The sequence below is a fragment of the Aptenodytes forsteri genome, unplaced genomic scaffold (genome assembly GCF_000699145.1).
Source record: "Aptenodytes forsteri isolate BGI_AS27 unplaced genomic scaffold, ASM69914v1 Scaffold467, whole genome shotgun sequence".
Lineage (NCBI taxonomy): Eukaryota > Metazoa > Chordata > Aves > Sphenisciformes > Spheniscidae > Aptenodytes > Aptenodytes forsteri.
Window position 1 is genome coordinate 1,769,966 of NW_008795298.1, and position 14,419 is coordinate 1,784,384.

At 45.3% G+C, this 14,419-nt stretch overlaps 1 protein-coding gene across 1 annotated transcript in view; it reads left to right on the forward strand.

Moving 5' to 3' along the window:
• ADAMTS3 (ADAM metallopeptidase with thrombospondin type 1 motif 3) overlaps window positions 1-14,419 on the forward strand; it is a 141,133-nt gene that overhangs the window by 52,313 nt on the left and 74,401 nt on the right. The window contains 1 exon segment of the mRNA XM_019472082.1: window positions 1,099-1,255. Coding sequence (XP_019327627.1) covers window positions 1,099-1,255 — 157 coding nt within the window.

Consider the following 14,419-nt stretch of genomic DNA (forward strand, 5'->3'; position numbering starts at 1 on the left):
GGGGTCTGGGGGGGGGCAGGGGCAGGGCTCTGGGAGCCATCCCCGTATCGCTGACTCGCAAGGAGGAGGACAACATGGTACAGAAGGAAGGTCACGAGGCCAATGCTTGTTAGTAGCTGCTCTGCTACTTTTTACACGAACACTTGTGTTTTGTATGTTAATGTCTTTGATAGCGACTTGCCGATTCCTCAAAATGCATATCCCACTGGTGTTTTCCAGTATTTTCAAATATTCTGTATCCATTTTTCCCCCACGTGATGTTCTTGCTTTCACTGGCTGTGCTGGAAGAAGTTTAGTCTTGCTGCCCTTAGATATAAGCAGAGCTTTTTTAAGTGACTTTTTCCGTGAGTGTATTGCCCAATTTCCTTCACCGTTACTTACTGTGATTTATATTCGAGTGCCAGCAAAGAAATTTTCCCTCCTGAGCATGCGTGTCTCTTCCCTTAAACTGAACTTACGCAGGTGTGACTTACTCCAGCGAGTTTAATTGTGGTGATCACCAGGATAAATCTGCCTTGTCTGCAAACCTGTCCCGCAGCTTTTACGGGCGGAAGACATCAAGAGAAAGGGTTTTGAAGAATTGTCAATAGCTACGTGATGGAACAGTACGTGTTCATTTAAGCGGGAAACCATATGGCTTCTGCTGGTTTTAACGAAGTGAAATGAGGGGCCTGAGCCGTAAGGGCTTCAGAATATATATGGGTTAAGGATTAGCAGAACATTGCAGTACGCAGTGCTCAGCGTGCCGCGCTTAGATTACAAAATAGCTGTGCGTAACGTGCAAGTGGTCAACTCCTATGTGACTTTGGTCTTAGTTGTGTTTTTGAAGGGGTAGCGTATCTCATACAGATACAAGATCGTCTCTTAATGCCTTTGAACAGTGGCCTCAGCCAGATGAACGTCCCCAGCGTGCAGAGGGATATCGCCTCTGGCAAGAAGTCCATGCAAAGGAAACCCGGCGGTAATTTGAGTCTTGCAGTACAGTAATATGCTGAGTGCTTTGTGCTTCGCCCCTCTTGATATTTGTTTTTAAAGCATCAGGCCAGGTCTTTAGGCTCTCGAATGACATATTGGCGTGCTTTCTGTCTTCCTCACCAGGCTGGAATGATAAGAACTGATAAGGATGAATACTTCATTGAGCCTTTGGAAAGAGGAAAGCAAATGGAAGAGGAAAAGGGAAGGATCCACATGGTGTACAGGCGATCAGCTGTAGTGCAGCATCCCACCGATACGCTCCCTGATGTCCATACAGAAGGTACGGTACCCCTGTGTTGATTGTTTACGAATCTATTCCAGGTAACTCTAGCCTGCGGTAGCTTTTGAAAGAGGCAGTTTTGACTGAGCCGTTTGAAAAGAGCGCGTTTAAATGTTTTGCTGAAATACGCCATCAGAGTCTTACATGCAGTTTCTCTGCCGAGAGCAGTGCTCGTGTGCTTTCATCTAGGAGAACAGAGCTCAGCCACGAAGTGTTCTCATCAAGAAATGTTGCAAAACGCTTATTTTTTCCTTCCTTAAACCAAGGGCAAAGTTTGTACCGATTTAAGTGGAAACAAGTCTGAGCTCTACATAAGTTGGTAAGATGCTGTGGGACATGAGATGTTAAAAGAAATACTCATATGACTAATGTTCTAAGTTGTTATTAAGGCTCGCCTGGCCATACAACTTCTGTTTAAAGTTTGGGTCCTGTTTCTTTCTGAGTAATAGCTAAATTGTGCCAATGACTGATACTGTTTTCCTTTTTCTACTGGTTGCAGTTAATGCAGTTTGAAGGTAGTTGTCTTGATCGGATATATTTTGACATATCCAAGGATTCCCCTTCGCCTTGAAGATTCGTGTGGTTGGTCCATCTGAGAATAATTACTGTGTAGTTTAATCCATTTGCGTCTATGTTTTTTCCCCCCTTTTAATATTATACAATTCCTTACAAGCCAACGCATTGCATAGTGAGCGTTGAGGCTTTTGACGCTATGGGCTGCGGATGAAAGAGCAGCTCCGTTCCCCTTCAGTGCTCTGCCTTTTTTTCAGTATCTCTCAGCTTCTCAAATTCCTGTTTGTACTTTGTGTTCACGTGTTCTTGGAACTTAAAAGGGTTTGAGAAGAACAAGAACAACTACATACAACACGCAGAACTAGAATTAGACACAAATGTTAAACAGGGGAATCAAGCAGTCCCTCATTGCCGATCCTCACGGACTTAAATGATTTGGTGTGGGTTTGGAGTTTTGTCTCTCAAAAAGCAGGTAGGAATTGACAGCCATTTCGAATAAAACCCTGTCAGGCTTCTACTAGTCTTTCAGAAGGTAAGTCCTTGCTGCCGACTGCAATACGGCACAGCGGTATGACAGCAGGCCGGGGGACCAGCAGCAGTCTGAACCGTGCAGGCTCATCAACCTGGCTTTTCTCCGAGACCTGTGCTGCCAAAGGTACTTTTCTTTTGGCACCCCAACAAGGTCATTCAAATCCAGCTCGTGCATCTCTGTTGTGTGATCGACTGAACAGTGCTAAGTAAGCCTTTGTGGTAGCGGCAGGGGGGGGGGCGCTGTTTCTGCGTTGACACCACTTTGTCAGCTGGGCTGGCAGACTCAGACCGTGGTTAGACACAGTGCGTACTTGACGATGGACCTTCTGGGTCTGCTTCGGCGAATTCAGCATCTCTTTCCTCTACAATCTTTCATGTGCTCAGCGACGTTATTTGTACATGTTTTGAATCCTTGGCGGCCTTTGCAAATTTCAGGTAGCTACGACACGGGGAAGGTTAGCAGGAGCATGCAATAGCTGAGGCAAATGATTCAGGAATTTCTAAATCGCAATTCATAATATATGAAGATTAGCGAGACAATAAACCTCTAAATGATGAGTCGTACCTCAGAATCTTTGAATGTTGTTTGGGATTTGGTCAGTCGCAAAGGATACAGGTCATCTTGGCAAGTGGAACCGAGAACCAGAAAGGTGGATGTGGATACCTTGAGGGCATTCAGCAAGAAATTGTTAGATGAGTTTCCTCCTAGAGGTGAGTTGCCGTTGGTCTGCAGTTTTCAGATGTGTCTAAAGGTCTCCACTTAACAGTGCGTTGTGAAAACTGGAAGTCTTTCTGATTTTTCCTGTTTTTCAAAGAAAAAAGTTAGATGGAGGCTGGCTAATTTTCCCTCCTGGTTACTCTTCAGCTGGAGTGATTTCTTTGCTTTTAGCCACCTTTCGTTATCATTGACTAAGCCCAGTTACTGACTCCTCCCAGTCAGGTAAAGCCTGACCTTTATTGTGCTGTTATCCTCATTATGCAAAGTAGACTGTAGTCTCGTCTGCCCTGTTGTTCGGTAGTTCCACCTTGGCTCAGATTAGGCACAACAAAGCAGTAAGTGATATTGCCTTTATCCTTATGTCTTCAAGATGCTTTTTAAGATCTAAGCACAATCAAGGTTAAAGCAAGCTGCCGAAGCCCGTGGAGCCTGAGGAAGTGTTTGGCCCATGTGACGGGTTAACATTGCGGCTCTTCTAACTAAATAAATGGCAAGCGTTACTCTCGTTCACAGGAAATCTCTTTTACTTACTTTTGACAGTTTAGAGCTTTTACACGCGTTTGAGTTCAGGAGAGAGACCTGGCTATTATGCCACTGTGAAACGGTCTGCAGTGGTTAAGCAGTCTGCTACATACAGATGCATGAAAATCTTTCTCGATCTTCTCTGCCCCCGCTCCCCACCCCACAAGCCCAGTGCCCAGGCCAGAGGCAGAAATGCAGAGTACAGTCTGCCGGCGGTTTAGAAGTTCAGCCGCGTATTTAGCCGACACAGAGAAGAGTCCGAGGTTTCAGTAATGGATGACAGATGACTCAACGAACTAGACATTAAGATCAAAAAGTACTTAAAATCGTTGTTGTCAGTGAAGTCGTTACAAAAAACTGGGAAACGCTGTGTCAAAGCCTTCCTCCACGATGAAATAGGACACGCTGCGTTGTGTTCTCTCTGCAAGAAGTCAGTCTGATAAGATGCTATTGTCGTGAAAGCTTCCAACTCCAGCTATACAGAAGAAGCTTTCAGTCTGACAGGACATCTGGTATTCCTGCAGGATTTTATAACGTTTGGGAATTTGTTGGACATTTTTCAAACAATCGGACAGAATGAGCGTAGGAGTTCTAAGGCAAAAAAACTACCATCTCAAGATCAAGGTTTTAGCAACGATCGCAGCGTAGTGGAGCATTTATTGGTTCCTGTACTGTGTTCTCATAGAAATAAGCACACACATATGATCTATCTACTCTTTCCTGGTTTTCTTTGTTGCAGTTATTTGTGATGAAGTTTCAGCGAGCTTTCTTAGAAAGGTGGGAATCAGAAATCTGGGCTTCTGGAGAAGATATTAGGATGCCTCAAGCTGCTGGATAGCGTGGGTTTAGCCTTTCCACTTTTGCAGCAACATAACGCTGCCCCTGCAGCAGCACCCTGTGCTGATTCCCGTTCACAGTATCCATGGCTGCCTATAGCCTCTTTAGGGTACGACGGCGTATGGCGCGCACTGCCCTATTGTTGTCGTCATTTGCTTTGTGTAGAGATTGGCTTCCTTAGAAGTGCATTACATGAAACACTCAAGAAATCAGATGGGAAATCCTGCCTCGTTCATTCGAGGAATGCTGTAGGATTACAAACCTGTTGGCAGTTATAGAAAGGCCTTGGTTTTCCTTCTCTCTGCGTGTCTGTGCTAGGAGGAGTTCTGGGGAGTTTCTGCATCTTCACACACCGAAATGCTTGGGCAGTTATGGAAAGGCCTTGGTTTTCCTTCTCTCTGCATGTCTGTGCTAGGAGTTCTGGGGAGTTTCTGCATCTTCACACACCGAAATGCTTGCATAGTCTTTTTGTAAGTTTTTTGGGTTTTATTTACCTCTTTCATTAAGCATAGGGAAGAGCCCCTCAAAGCACTTGGCAGAAGATGGGAAGAAACGTGAATATTTCAGAAAGAAAAGTGAAGTCATAAGATAGCACATGCTTTTCCCCCCCCTTCTTTTTTTTTCTTTTTCAATTTTTTTTTTCAATTTCATCATCTCTCAAGTTAAGGAGCTAGGAAAACGTACCAGAGGCTGAGCCTTTGAAGAGATGGGACAGATATCCTTTGAACTGGTGGGCATCTGTTGTTCTTTGTGTGTGTGCGCACCCAATTTGAACTCCTTGAAGGAACCCTTCACTAATTATTGCCTTTTTATACCTCACTCTTTTCAATCATTGTGGTGCAAATGTGATCTCTTGCATATTTGGTGGTGGTTTATGCTTATAAAATGCTTATGCTCTCACTCTGTGATGTCAGGGAAATGTGGATCATTTTCCGTATTTTGTCAGACTGGTGGCAGGACGCACCCAATTTAAACTCCTTGAAGGAACCCTTCACTAATTATTGCCTTTTTATACCTCACTCTTTTCAATCATTGTGGTGCAAATGTGATCTCTTGCATATTTGGTGGTGGTTTATGCTTATAAAATGCTTATGCTCTCACTCTGTGATGTCAGGGAAATGTGGATCATTTTCCGTATTTTGTCAGACTGGTGGCAGGAGTGGTTATTGGTATTTCATGGGTAATCCATCTGCTAGTTCAAAGGATCTTGTTTTACTGTATTTCTTGGAACCTTATCTTTCTTCTGCCAATGTGAGGCAATGCAGGGACCTGCAAGAACTAGTAAGTCTTGACCAGGTAACGTTGAAATACTTTAAAAAAACAAGCGCCTGATTGGTACCCGCGGTCCCCATTGCACTGGGTAAGCCTGTTGGCTGGTTTGAAGTGCTGAGCTTGGGTTAGTTCTTCTGGACAGACAAGCCCTTCCTCTTCTGCAGGATGGTAGCCAAGGCCTCCCCCGGGAAGTCCCAGCTCTTGAAATCCACTTAAACGTAGTAGGATGTGACACGGCATCAACAAACGCCAAGTGGACTTCTCCCCTGGGAACAGAAAAGACTCTTGATTATTCTTCCTTGTGAAGAACCGGGTCCGACGGGAGTCGCACAGAAAACCATGTGAAAACTCGTCAGCTCGTAATGTTTAATGTAATCGTGACCTGCAACAAGAATACTCATACCACGTTTTCAAAACACATGTACTGTCCTAATTTTTGTCTGAATTTGAGAAAATGACTGAAAATTTATATCTGTGCTCAGAGGCGAGGTGGAATCGACCATCGTGAACCTGGTAGGAGGATATGAATGAACAGGTACACGCTTACAGCAAGTGACAGTGAGCTGAGACTACAGAGGACCTTCTCACTAGGCTTGGTAGGAATACAGAGAAATAGGTGGCGCTCGCAATTTCATAGAAATTCCCAGGTAATGCAGCATGCTTTCGTTTGACTTGTGCTGGAGGAGAAACACAACCCAGAAATGCCTTCACTGGCAGCGGGGACTTAGCAGCCCAGCAATCCTAATGAATATTTTCAGCTTTAGACAAGGTGATAGATGCGCAGAGGGAGGAGGAGGTATTATTTCCACAGCCAACAGCCTCTGACCATCCGTTAATCCGGCAGTAGGAAGAGGGGAGAACTCCTGGTTTGAGCTATGATGGGTTGCCACGTTTAACCTACCAAACAGTTATCGTTAGACTGGAATGAGTGAGCCGCTCAGAGAATAACCCTGTTCTGAAGTGCTACTACTTTAGCATCATCCGTGTCTGGTACTGTATCACGAAGGCAATTTATGCAAGGCTCTACACCGTTTCTGAAAATATTTTAAGTAGCTGCTATACTGTAGAAGCCCCGTGAAAAGCTCTGTGACTCGGCATCCCCTGCTGATGCGGACATACCTTGTGGGGCAGCAGTTCGCAGGACGCCACCAAGCACGTGCTCTGCTGCAGCATTTGACCGCGCTATGGGGTCGCTCATCTGGGGAGCGGAAAAGGCTCTGCTCGCTGTGTGAGCGTCGATGCTCAGTAAGAAGGCTCTGCCGGGCCAGGAGGAGGGAGCAGTACAGCCTCTGAGACTTGTTTTTAAAGCCACTGGACGTCTGTTTTCAAACATCTGGGATGAGCATCTGGTTAGGTATAGTCTGGGAATCCTATCGTAAGAGCAGGATGATCTCTGGAGTTCTTCATGGGTGTAAATATGCACGGTTGTCTCCTAACGGCTTTTCCATGTCAGATTGCCCCGGGATGACATTTTGTAAGCTCGACTTCCCCAGCAATTTAAGTCTTGATCCTAAAGACAGTGAACATCTGTGCTGCTCATTTTAGTTGGGTGCTACAGGTACTTGCAATCAGTGTTCACGTCATCAGTGTTATTCCTGAGTAACGTCTGTTAAAGAAAAAAATACTTATTCTTAAGGGCAAAAAGAAACAAAGATCAAAAGACTCCATAATGGGGGCGAAGGGTCTGGGGGACAGAGAGCGACCGAGCTATGCATACAAAGCTGAAAAAACTAGAAGAATGTATGAGGCTGTCATGTTAAAACATCATTCAAATCAATCTTTAAGATTTTATCACCAAAATAGCTTTTCACTTAGGAACAGAAAGAAATGCTCTCCAGACAAGCCTGAGTTGGAAGGTTTTGAAAGTATAATGACGGTATCTTTCTGTCTGGACAGGGTGAAAAGAATCTGTTCTCCTTTGTTAATAAGCTGACAAACATCACCGAGATGTGTGATCATTAACCTTATTCCTTGAAAGCGTTCAAGAAACAATAGAAACAGGCAAAGAACTGTAGAGTTTAGAATCAAATTTGCACCCAGGAGGCCGCCTTTGCAAGTTCTACTGAATCAGGCTCAGGAGTATGGCGAAATGAAATCCAAACCGTATTTCTCAGAAATGTAGAAGCCTGATCCAAGTCCACTGGAGTCGGTGAGAAGACTCAGATTTACGTCAGTGGGCTGCTGAGGCAGGTTTTGGATCATATTCTGCTTGAGCTGATCACAAAAATTTCAATTTATCTTTCGTCCTGTTCATTCATTTATTATTTTTTTCCATGCCCTTTCTTTTCATATAGTATAATGATGACAACAAGCTTGGAGGTTACACAGCACGTTAATGTGCTCAGAGTTTTCCTATTTTATCTTCCTCTTCACATCATAGTATTTTTTTTTTTAAATGACAACCTATTCACCCAGAGAGCACTTCAGATTAAAGTATTTCTGTAATTACTTCCTAACAGTGGGAAACAAGGAATAGGAGCCTTTATCTCCCAGCTTCCTTTCAGAATTTTCATTTTCCCTAAAGAACCAAAGTGCTTGTGTGGCTGATGGGGTTGCCATGGCACTGGGTTCGAGTGTCTTTGTCCCAGGTGGGAAACATGTAGGAGGAAGAAATGATTTGGGAATTGCTCCTGGTTGCCTGGGAATGAAACCCTGGAATAGAAGGTAGAAGAATGGGAAGACTATTGCCTGCTCCGGAGACCTCCCTCAGCACTTCCCCAGGCACATTGCTGTTTCTTAGAGACGTCGTCGTGCCAGAAGGTGTCTGAACTCTTTCTCAGCAGAATTTCTCATGACCTGTGCTCTGATGGAGGATATTTTAGATACTGCTCAGCGCACCACGCGAGTTTGTGCATCAGTAATAACGGGCGAGATGGAACTGATTTCTGTGGAGACTTAGTACACCACGTTTTGTAACACGCTCTGTTACAATATAGGCATTCTTGCAGAAGTTGTACTGGTGGCGATAACCTGTGTACGTACTCATCTAAAGACGTCCTGCCTCTTTATCCAGAACTGCTAGAGCTTTTGCTTTTAAATCAGCCTTCTTGTATAAAATTGTAACTTAATAGGACTCATTGAAGTTCTTGATTGAATATTGGTTTGGGGGGTTAGGGTTTTTTTCTTTTTCTTTCAGGTAACAGTGTGCTTAATCAAAGGAAAGGTAGTCAACAAAGTACTTTTCAAACAGGAACAGCACGGCACGGTGCAAAGGAAAATGAGTATTGGTGATGGATGTATTTACAATACATGGGGAAAAAAGAGAGGGGATCTAAGGAGGAGGAGAAGTGGGAGGAAAAATAATGAGAAAACCATCAAGCACTTCTAGAAGTGGAAGTAGATGAGTAATATCTTTGAGTGCAATGGAATTACAGCCCTCTCCAAGGGTTTGAGCGTGTGTTTGCACCGCAGAGGGAACTGTGCTCTGAGCCTGGTTAGGCATAACCTGAACTAGGTTTAACCTCCCTTGCTTGGATATCAGCATCAGTCAGTACAACTGTGGAATCAACTGATTACCGCAAAATAGAACGAAGAAGCTACGTGTATTATTGGATTCTGCAAGAGCCACTGTTGCTTCGGTCTCAACCCAGAATGCTCCCTGGTGAAGACGGCCCGGGGCGCGTCCTCCGTATGCTTTTGTGCTGAGGGCTTAACCCATGATTAGGTTTCAGATCTGCTTTCTTTGCCCTCAAAGTTCACAGTTGAGCTTGGCCCACTTGTCCTTGGGTGGAGTTTGGGATTCATCTTCTACTTGGAAAGTGTCTTTGTTTTAGTATTTCCTGTCTCTCCTCTCTTTTTTTTAATGATTATCTGTCACCAGAGACATACAGGGAGACTGGACAGTTGGGTATGGAGTTGGCTTAGTGAGGTGTTTTTCCTCCCGGTTCAAGTCAACTCCATGTCGTGTATTCCCACTAATGTGCTGGGTGGTGCAATTTAGCAATTAGTTGCCAGAGCTCAGTGATGAACGCTACTGTCTTCCCGTGTGCAGTTATTTACATCCAGCTTCAAAAAATAAAAACAATCCAATTCTTCCCTTACATGAGCATCCAACATTTGTGACATGAATGGCGAAAAATTAAGGTGCTTGTCTGTAGACTGTGAATTAGATGCTGTCTTCTGGAACATCTCTCGGTTCCCTTTGTGCACCTATCTCTGTGGCCTCTATGGCTCAACGTGTCATAGAATCAAAGCACGGTAACTCAGCAGTTGTGTGTTCAATATTTCCAAGGATGGAGATCCCACAACCTTTCTGAGCCCCTGTTCCAGTGTTTGATTAGCCTCGTTATGATATTTCCTCCCCCGCTCCTATCTAATTGCAATTTCCCTTGTTCCAACTAATGTCCATCACCTCTCATCCAGTAAAAGCGTTTTGAACAGTAGTGATCACTGTGTCCAGAAATTCAGTAGGCGGTGAGGTAGCTGGGTGTTTCCGGGCAGATTCACTATCCAGCATTGACTTCTCACGATTGATTGAATAATTGCTCTACATGAAAGGTTGAGTTAATACACGAAAAGCGTTTGCATGAATCATAACTGGGCATGTTAGACAGCAGGGCTGAAAAGTGTAGGTAGTCAGGTGGAAAACGTAATCTGCTGTAATCAAACAGGAGGTCTGTGGCAAAGCTAGGAATAGAAATATGTTTGCTACAGATACTCACCCCTCGTTTTAAAAAGAGTTGTAAGAGTTAGTAAGATGTATTGAAATTACATTCAAGGTACATCCGAGAAATTATATCCAATAAATTATATTCACGAAGTGCACTGCTTTAGGGCTGCTGCACTGCTTGTCAGTGAGGCCGTGATAACGAAGCTAAGGTTCAGAGCGATGCAGCGCTTGGGAAAGAGTCATAGAATCATAGAATCATTAAGGTTGGAAAAGACCTCTAAGATCATCGAGTCCAACCGTCAACCCAACACCACCATGCCCACTAAACCATGGTCCCTAAGTGCCGCATCTACACGTCTTTTAAATACCTCCAGGGATGGGGACTCCACCACTTCCCTGGGCAGCCTGTTCCAATGTTTCACCACTCTTTCAGTAAAGAAATTTTTCCTTACATCCAATCTAAACCTCCCCTGGCACAACTTGAGGCCGTTCCCTCTCGTCCTATCGCTTGTTACTTGGGAGAAGAGACCAACCCCCACCTCGCTACAACCTCCTTTCAGGTGGTTGTAGAGAGCGATGAGGTCTCCCCTCAGCCTCCTCTTCTCCAGGCTAAACAACCCCAGTTCCCTCAGCCGCTCCTCATCAGACTTGTTCTCCAGACCCCTCACCAGCCTCGTTGCCCTTCTCTGGACACGCTCCAGCACCTCGACGTCCTTCTTGTAGTGAGGGGCCCAAAACTGAACACAGTGTTCGAGGTGCGGCCTCACCAGTGCCGAGTACAGGGGCATGAGTCCCTTCGTGGTAGCCAGATAATTATAAGATTAATTGTAAATGTAAGATCCCTATTCTCTGTTGTACAGGCTTTATCCTGTTTGCTCTGAAATGTGTACGAGTAAAAGAAAACCCAGACTTCATAGCTGAGAAAAACCTTGTAAAATTTTTTTAAGAAAAAAAGAAACTTGAGCAGGAATGCATCAGAAAGTGCTAGATAGAAAGCGACTTACGCACTCTGTCTGTGTCAGGGAGGTTGCGCTTACCTCCCGATGATGGGAGTAGGGACACCCATCTGTTTAAGTCGTCTTCAATTCTTGGCAATAACAAAGGAAAATAATTCTTAAATAAAACCAAGGATAAAGGCTTGATTCCAACCGCAGGCACCCAAAGCCAGAGTAGTAAAACACACAGAAATCTGTATGAAGGGAAAATTGAAGAAATGGAGAAAGATCAGTACATGCAACTTGCAGCCATTCCAAGGCTTATACAGTTTCCCAGTAAAAACTCCTCATGCCCCCAAATTATATAGGAAGAAGAAAACTTTCAGCGAACAGCGGTGATAACGGACAGCAGAGATGTTTAAATATTCTATAAGCAGCTGTTCCCACGTGAAGGCAGCCTGTTTCGTTTACAGATGATATTCTTAAAGTAATCTCCTAAGAGGTGAAGGCATGCCGAGGTAAGGACCACCCTTTGTGCCCTTTCAGCACGTGTCTGGCATAATGGACAATTCCGGTGTCGTGTCAGAGAGGAGCATCACGGGGGACTCACCGCGGCCTCCGATGGATAAGGAGATGTTAAACCCGGCACCTGGTACTTTGTCTGTGATGGTAAACGCTAGCCGGCACTCCCTGTCTTCTCCCTAGCACAACGGTCACCAGAGCTGGTTTTGTGGTATGTGTCAGCTCTGAGCAGCTGACGCACTGGAGACGATGCTTTTCAGAGCAGCCTGATTCCCAAAACAAGGTTCACAGTGTCAGCTAAACATACAGGGAAAGAATAAGCAGCTCTTGCCGAGATTTCGTCTCTGCTGCCAGTTTCGTTCCCGTTGTTTGAGGTGGGAGGCGAGGAGAAGCTTTGAAGGGAAAAGGATCATGTTAATGTCGATCAAAAGTGCTGGACCGCGTTGTGGAACTGAGCTCCCTAGCTCAGATGAGAAGCAGCTCATTTCTGCTGCTGAGTTCGATAAGGAAGGTGCATGTGAGATGGTTAAAAATGCTTTGAAGTTGGCTGGGTGAGGTAGCGATGAGAGCAGAGGGACCAGGGCGGTGGTACCCAGCGGTGCGTGCGGGGGTGATGCCTTCTGCCCCTCCCCAGCCCCGCTCACCTCCAGCCGTACAACAGAGTAGGTACCGGGGCAGTCCCCGTCTGAGAAAACACGCTAATTGGAAGCAGAAGAGCTGCCTTATCAAGATGAATTTATGCGAACTAGAGGTCGGGAACATGAGGAAATGAATCCTCCCACAGCTTGTGGGGGCCGATACTTGTTCATGTGTTTTACATGCACGTCACACGAATTTAGTACTGAAACGTGATGCTTTGAAACCACCAAGAGACTCTCTTTCACCCAAAGAAAAGATCCTTTTTTAATCAGTCTACATTCTACGGTTGACTTTTTTAACCTATATCTTTGATGGGAAAATGAATTAAATGTAGCAATTTATATCATAATACAAAATGGTAGTTTTCGTACCATGTGACTGTTGCTGGATGTTCTTCCCCTGAATTTTAAGCAGTTCTGGCATTTTTCCCCATTGTGAGACACCTGGTTTTAATGGGTTTGTTGCTCAGTATATTTTTAGAAAGATTTTTAGAAATGCAGAATTAGGTAAGAATCCAAACCGAGGGGGACCTAGGCAACTTAATTCAGTTCATATCTTTGAAAGTTTCTGGATGCGATGTAGTCATCCCTGGTTTATGATAAAGAGGAAGGAAAACCGATCTCGTGTGCCCTGGATGAGCGATGCGGATGCTTGCAGAGACCGGGGGGCGGGCCGTGCTCCTCCTTTCGGTGGTCCGCTTCCTCTGCGAGGGCCGCGTGGGGCTCCTGCGCGGTAACTCTTGCCGTACTGTGTGTATTGCACCGAGATGTCCCCTGGAGTTCACTGGGGGTTGACACAGTATCGGGCGACCGAAGCTGATAGGAATGCGTATGGAAATGGCGAACGTGAGAACATCATCCTTGCAGTTAATTTCGCTCCCAGCGGACCGAGTTTCTTCAGATCCATTTCTGGGTTACAGAAGCGCGTAAATCTTTCCAAAACGCAATAGTAAAACACCGCAGAGTAACAGCATGACCCAGCTGTTGTTTGCTATGAAAACAGTGGGGTTTTTTGCCAGCATGCCTTGCCTAATAATTCTTTCGAGTATTCTAATAACATGGGATAAGATCGTCAAGATAGTTAGGATTCTGGAGGTTATTAAAAGACACTCAAGTCTGAGTCTGCAATTTGAGTTGGAAAAGAGCGGAGTGCTATCTAAGGGAAGCTGGCTTCTCCTGCTGCAGTGACGGGGAGAGGCTGACCTGTGGGAAATCTGGGCTAGACTCTGTCAAATACTGTGCGGTTTGGGAAGAAAACCCAGTGAGTGATGAGGAGCTTTGCTGGCTTGTACCTTTAGGAGTAGCCAAGGAAAGCTTTTTGTTTGTGCGTCTTCCTTTGCAGTGTGACTGGCAGTGCCTTTTTTTAAACGTTCCCTGGGAAAGTCTGAGGACGTGTCTGGAGGAGAGATACAAGTATCGGCTCGGGTGCCTCGCCGGTGCATCCTTTGGAGTCTTAACACTCCACCCAGATGACAAGCAGGCTGCTTCACCTGAAAAGTTAGAGGGTGACATGCGTGCCAGAGAGCAGGTTTACCCCAGACTAGGATGGAGTAGCTAACTGACTCGGAAGACTAATGAAGGTAGAGTTGACACACAATTTTCTGTCCTTGCCTTTCTTCTGTGCCTTTCTGTAAGTCAGGGAAAAATGACTGTGTGGGGCTCAGCAGGCGTTGCAGTTCAGAGGCCTTTCTCGTACTCAAACGTTTGCTTATGCTGGGCTCACGACTTACACCCGTAGGTAAAAGCTCTCCTTTCTTTTGCTAATGGCAAGGGGCTCTGTCCATCAGGTGGCAAGAAACAGTAAGATTTTCCTCCTCCCGTATTTCTGCATGGGCTACCTAACTGTGGGCCTAGGCACCTGCAGAAAGTTGGTTTTGTGCGCTCACATCCTCCATGGAGGACAGGGAGTGATGGGGTATGAGTACGGAATGGACTCAGGGGCTCGGATAGCTGGGCTGGAATGAGGGACGGATAATGTACTGCCGGTCCAGCTTAAATATCAGCCCTGATCTGAGGGATCTTTGCCTGGCGGCAAAGGACCTGGGGGTGTTGGTCGACAGCCGGCTG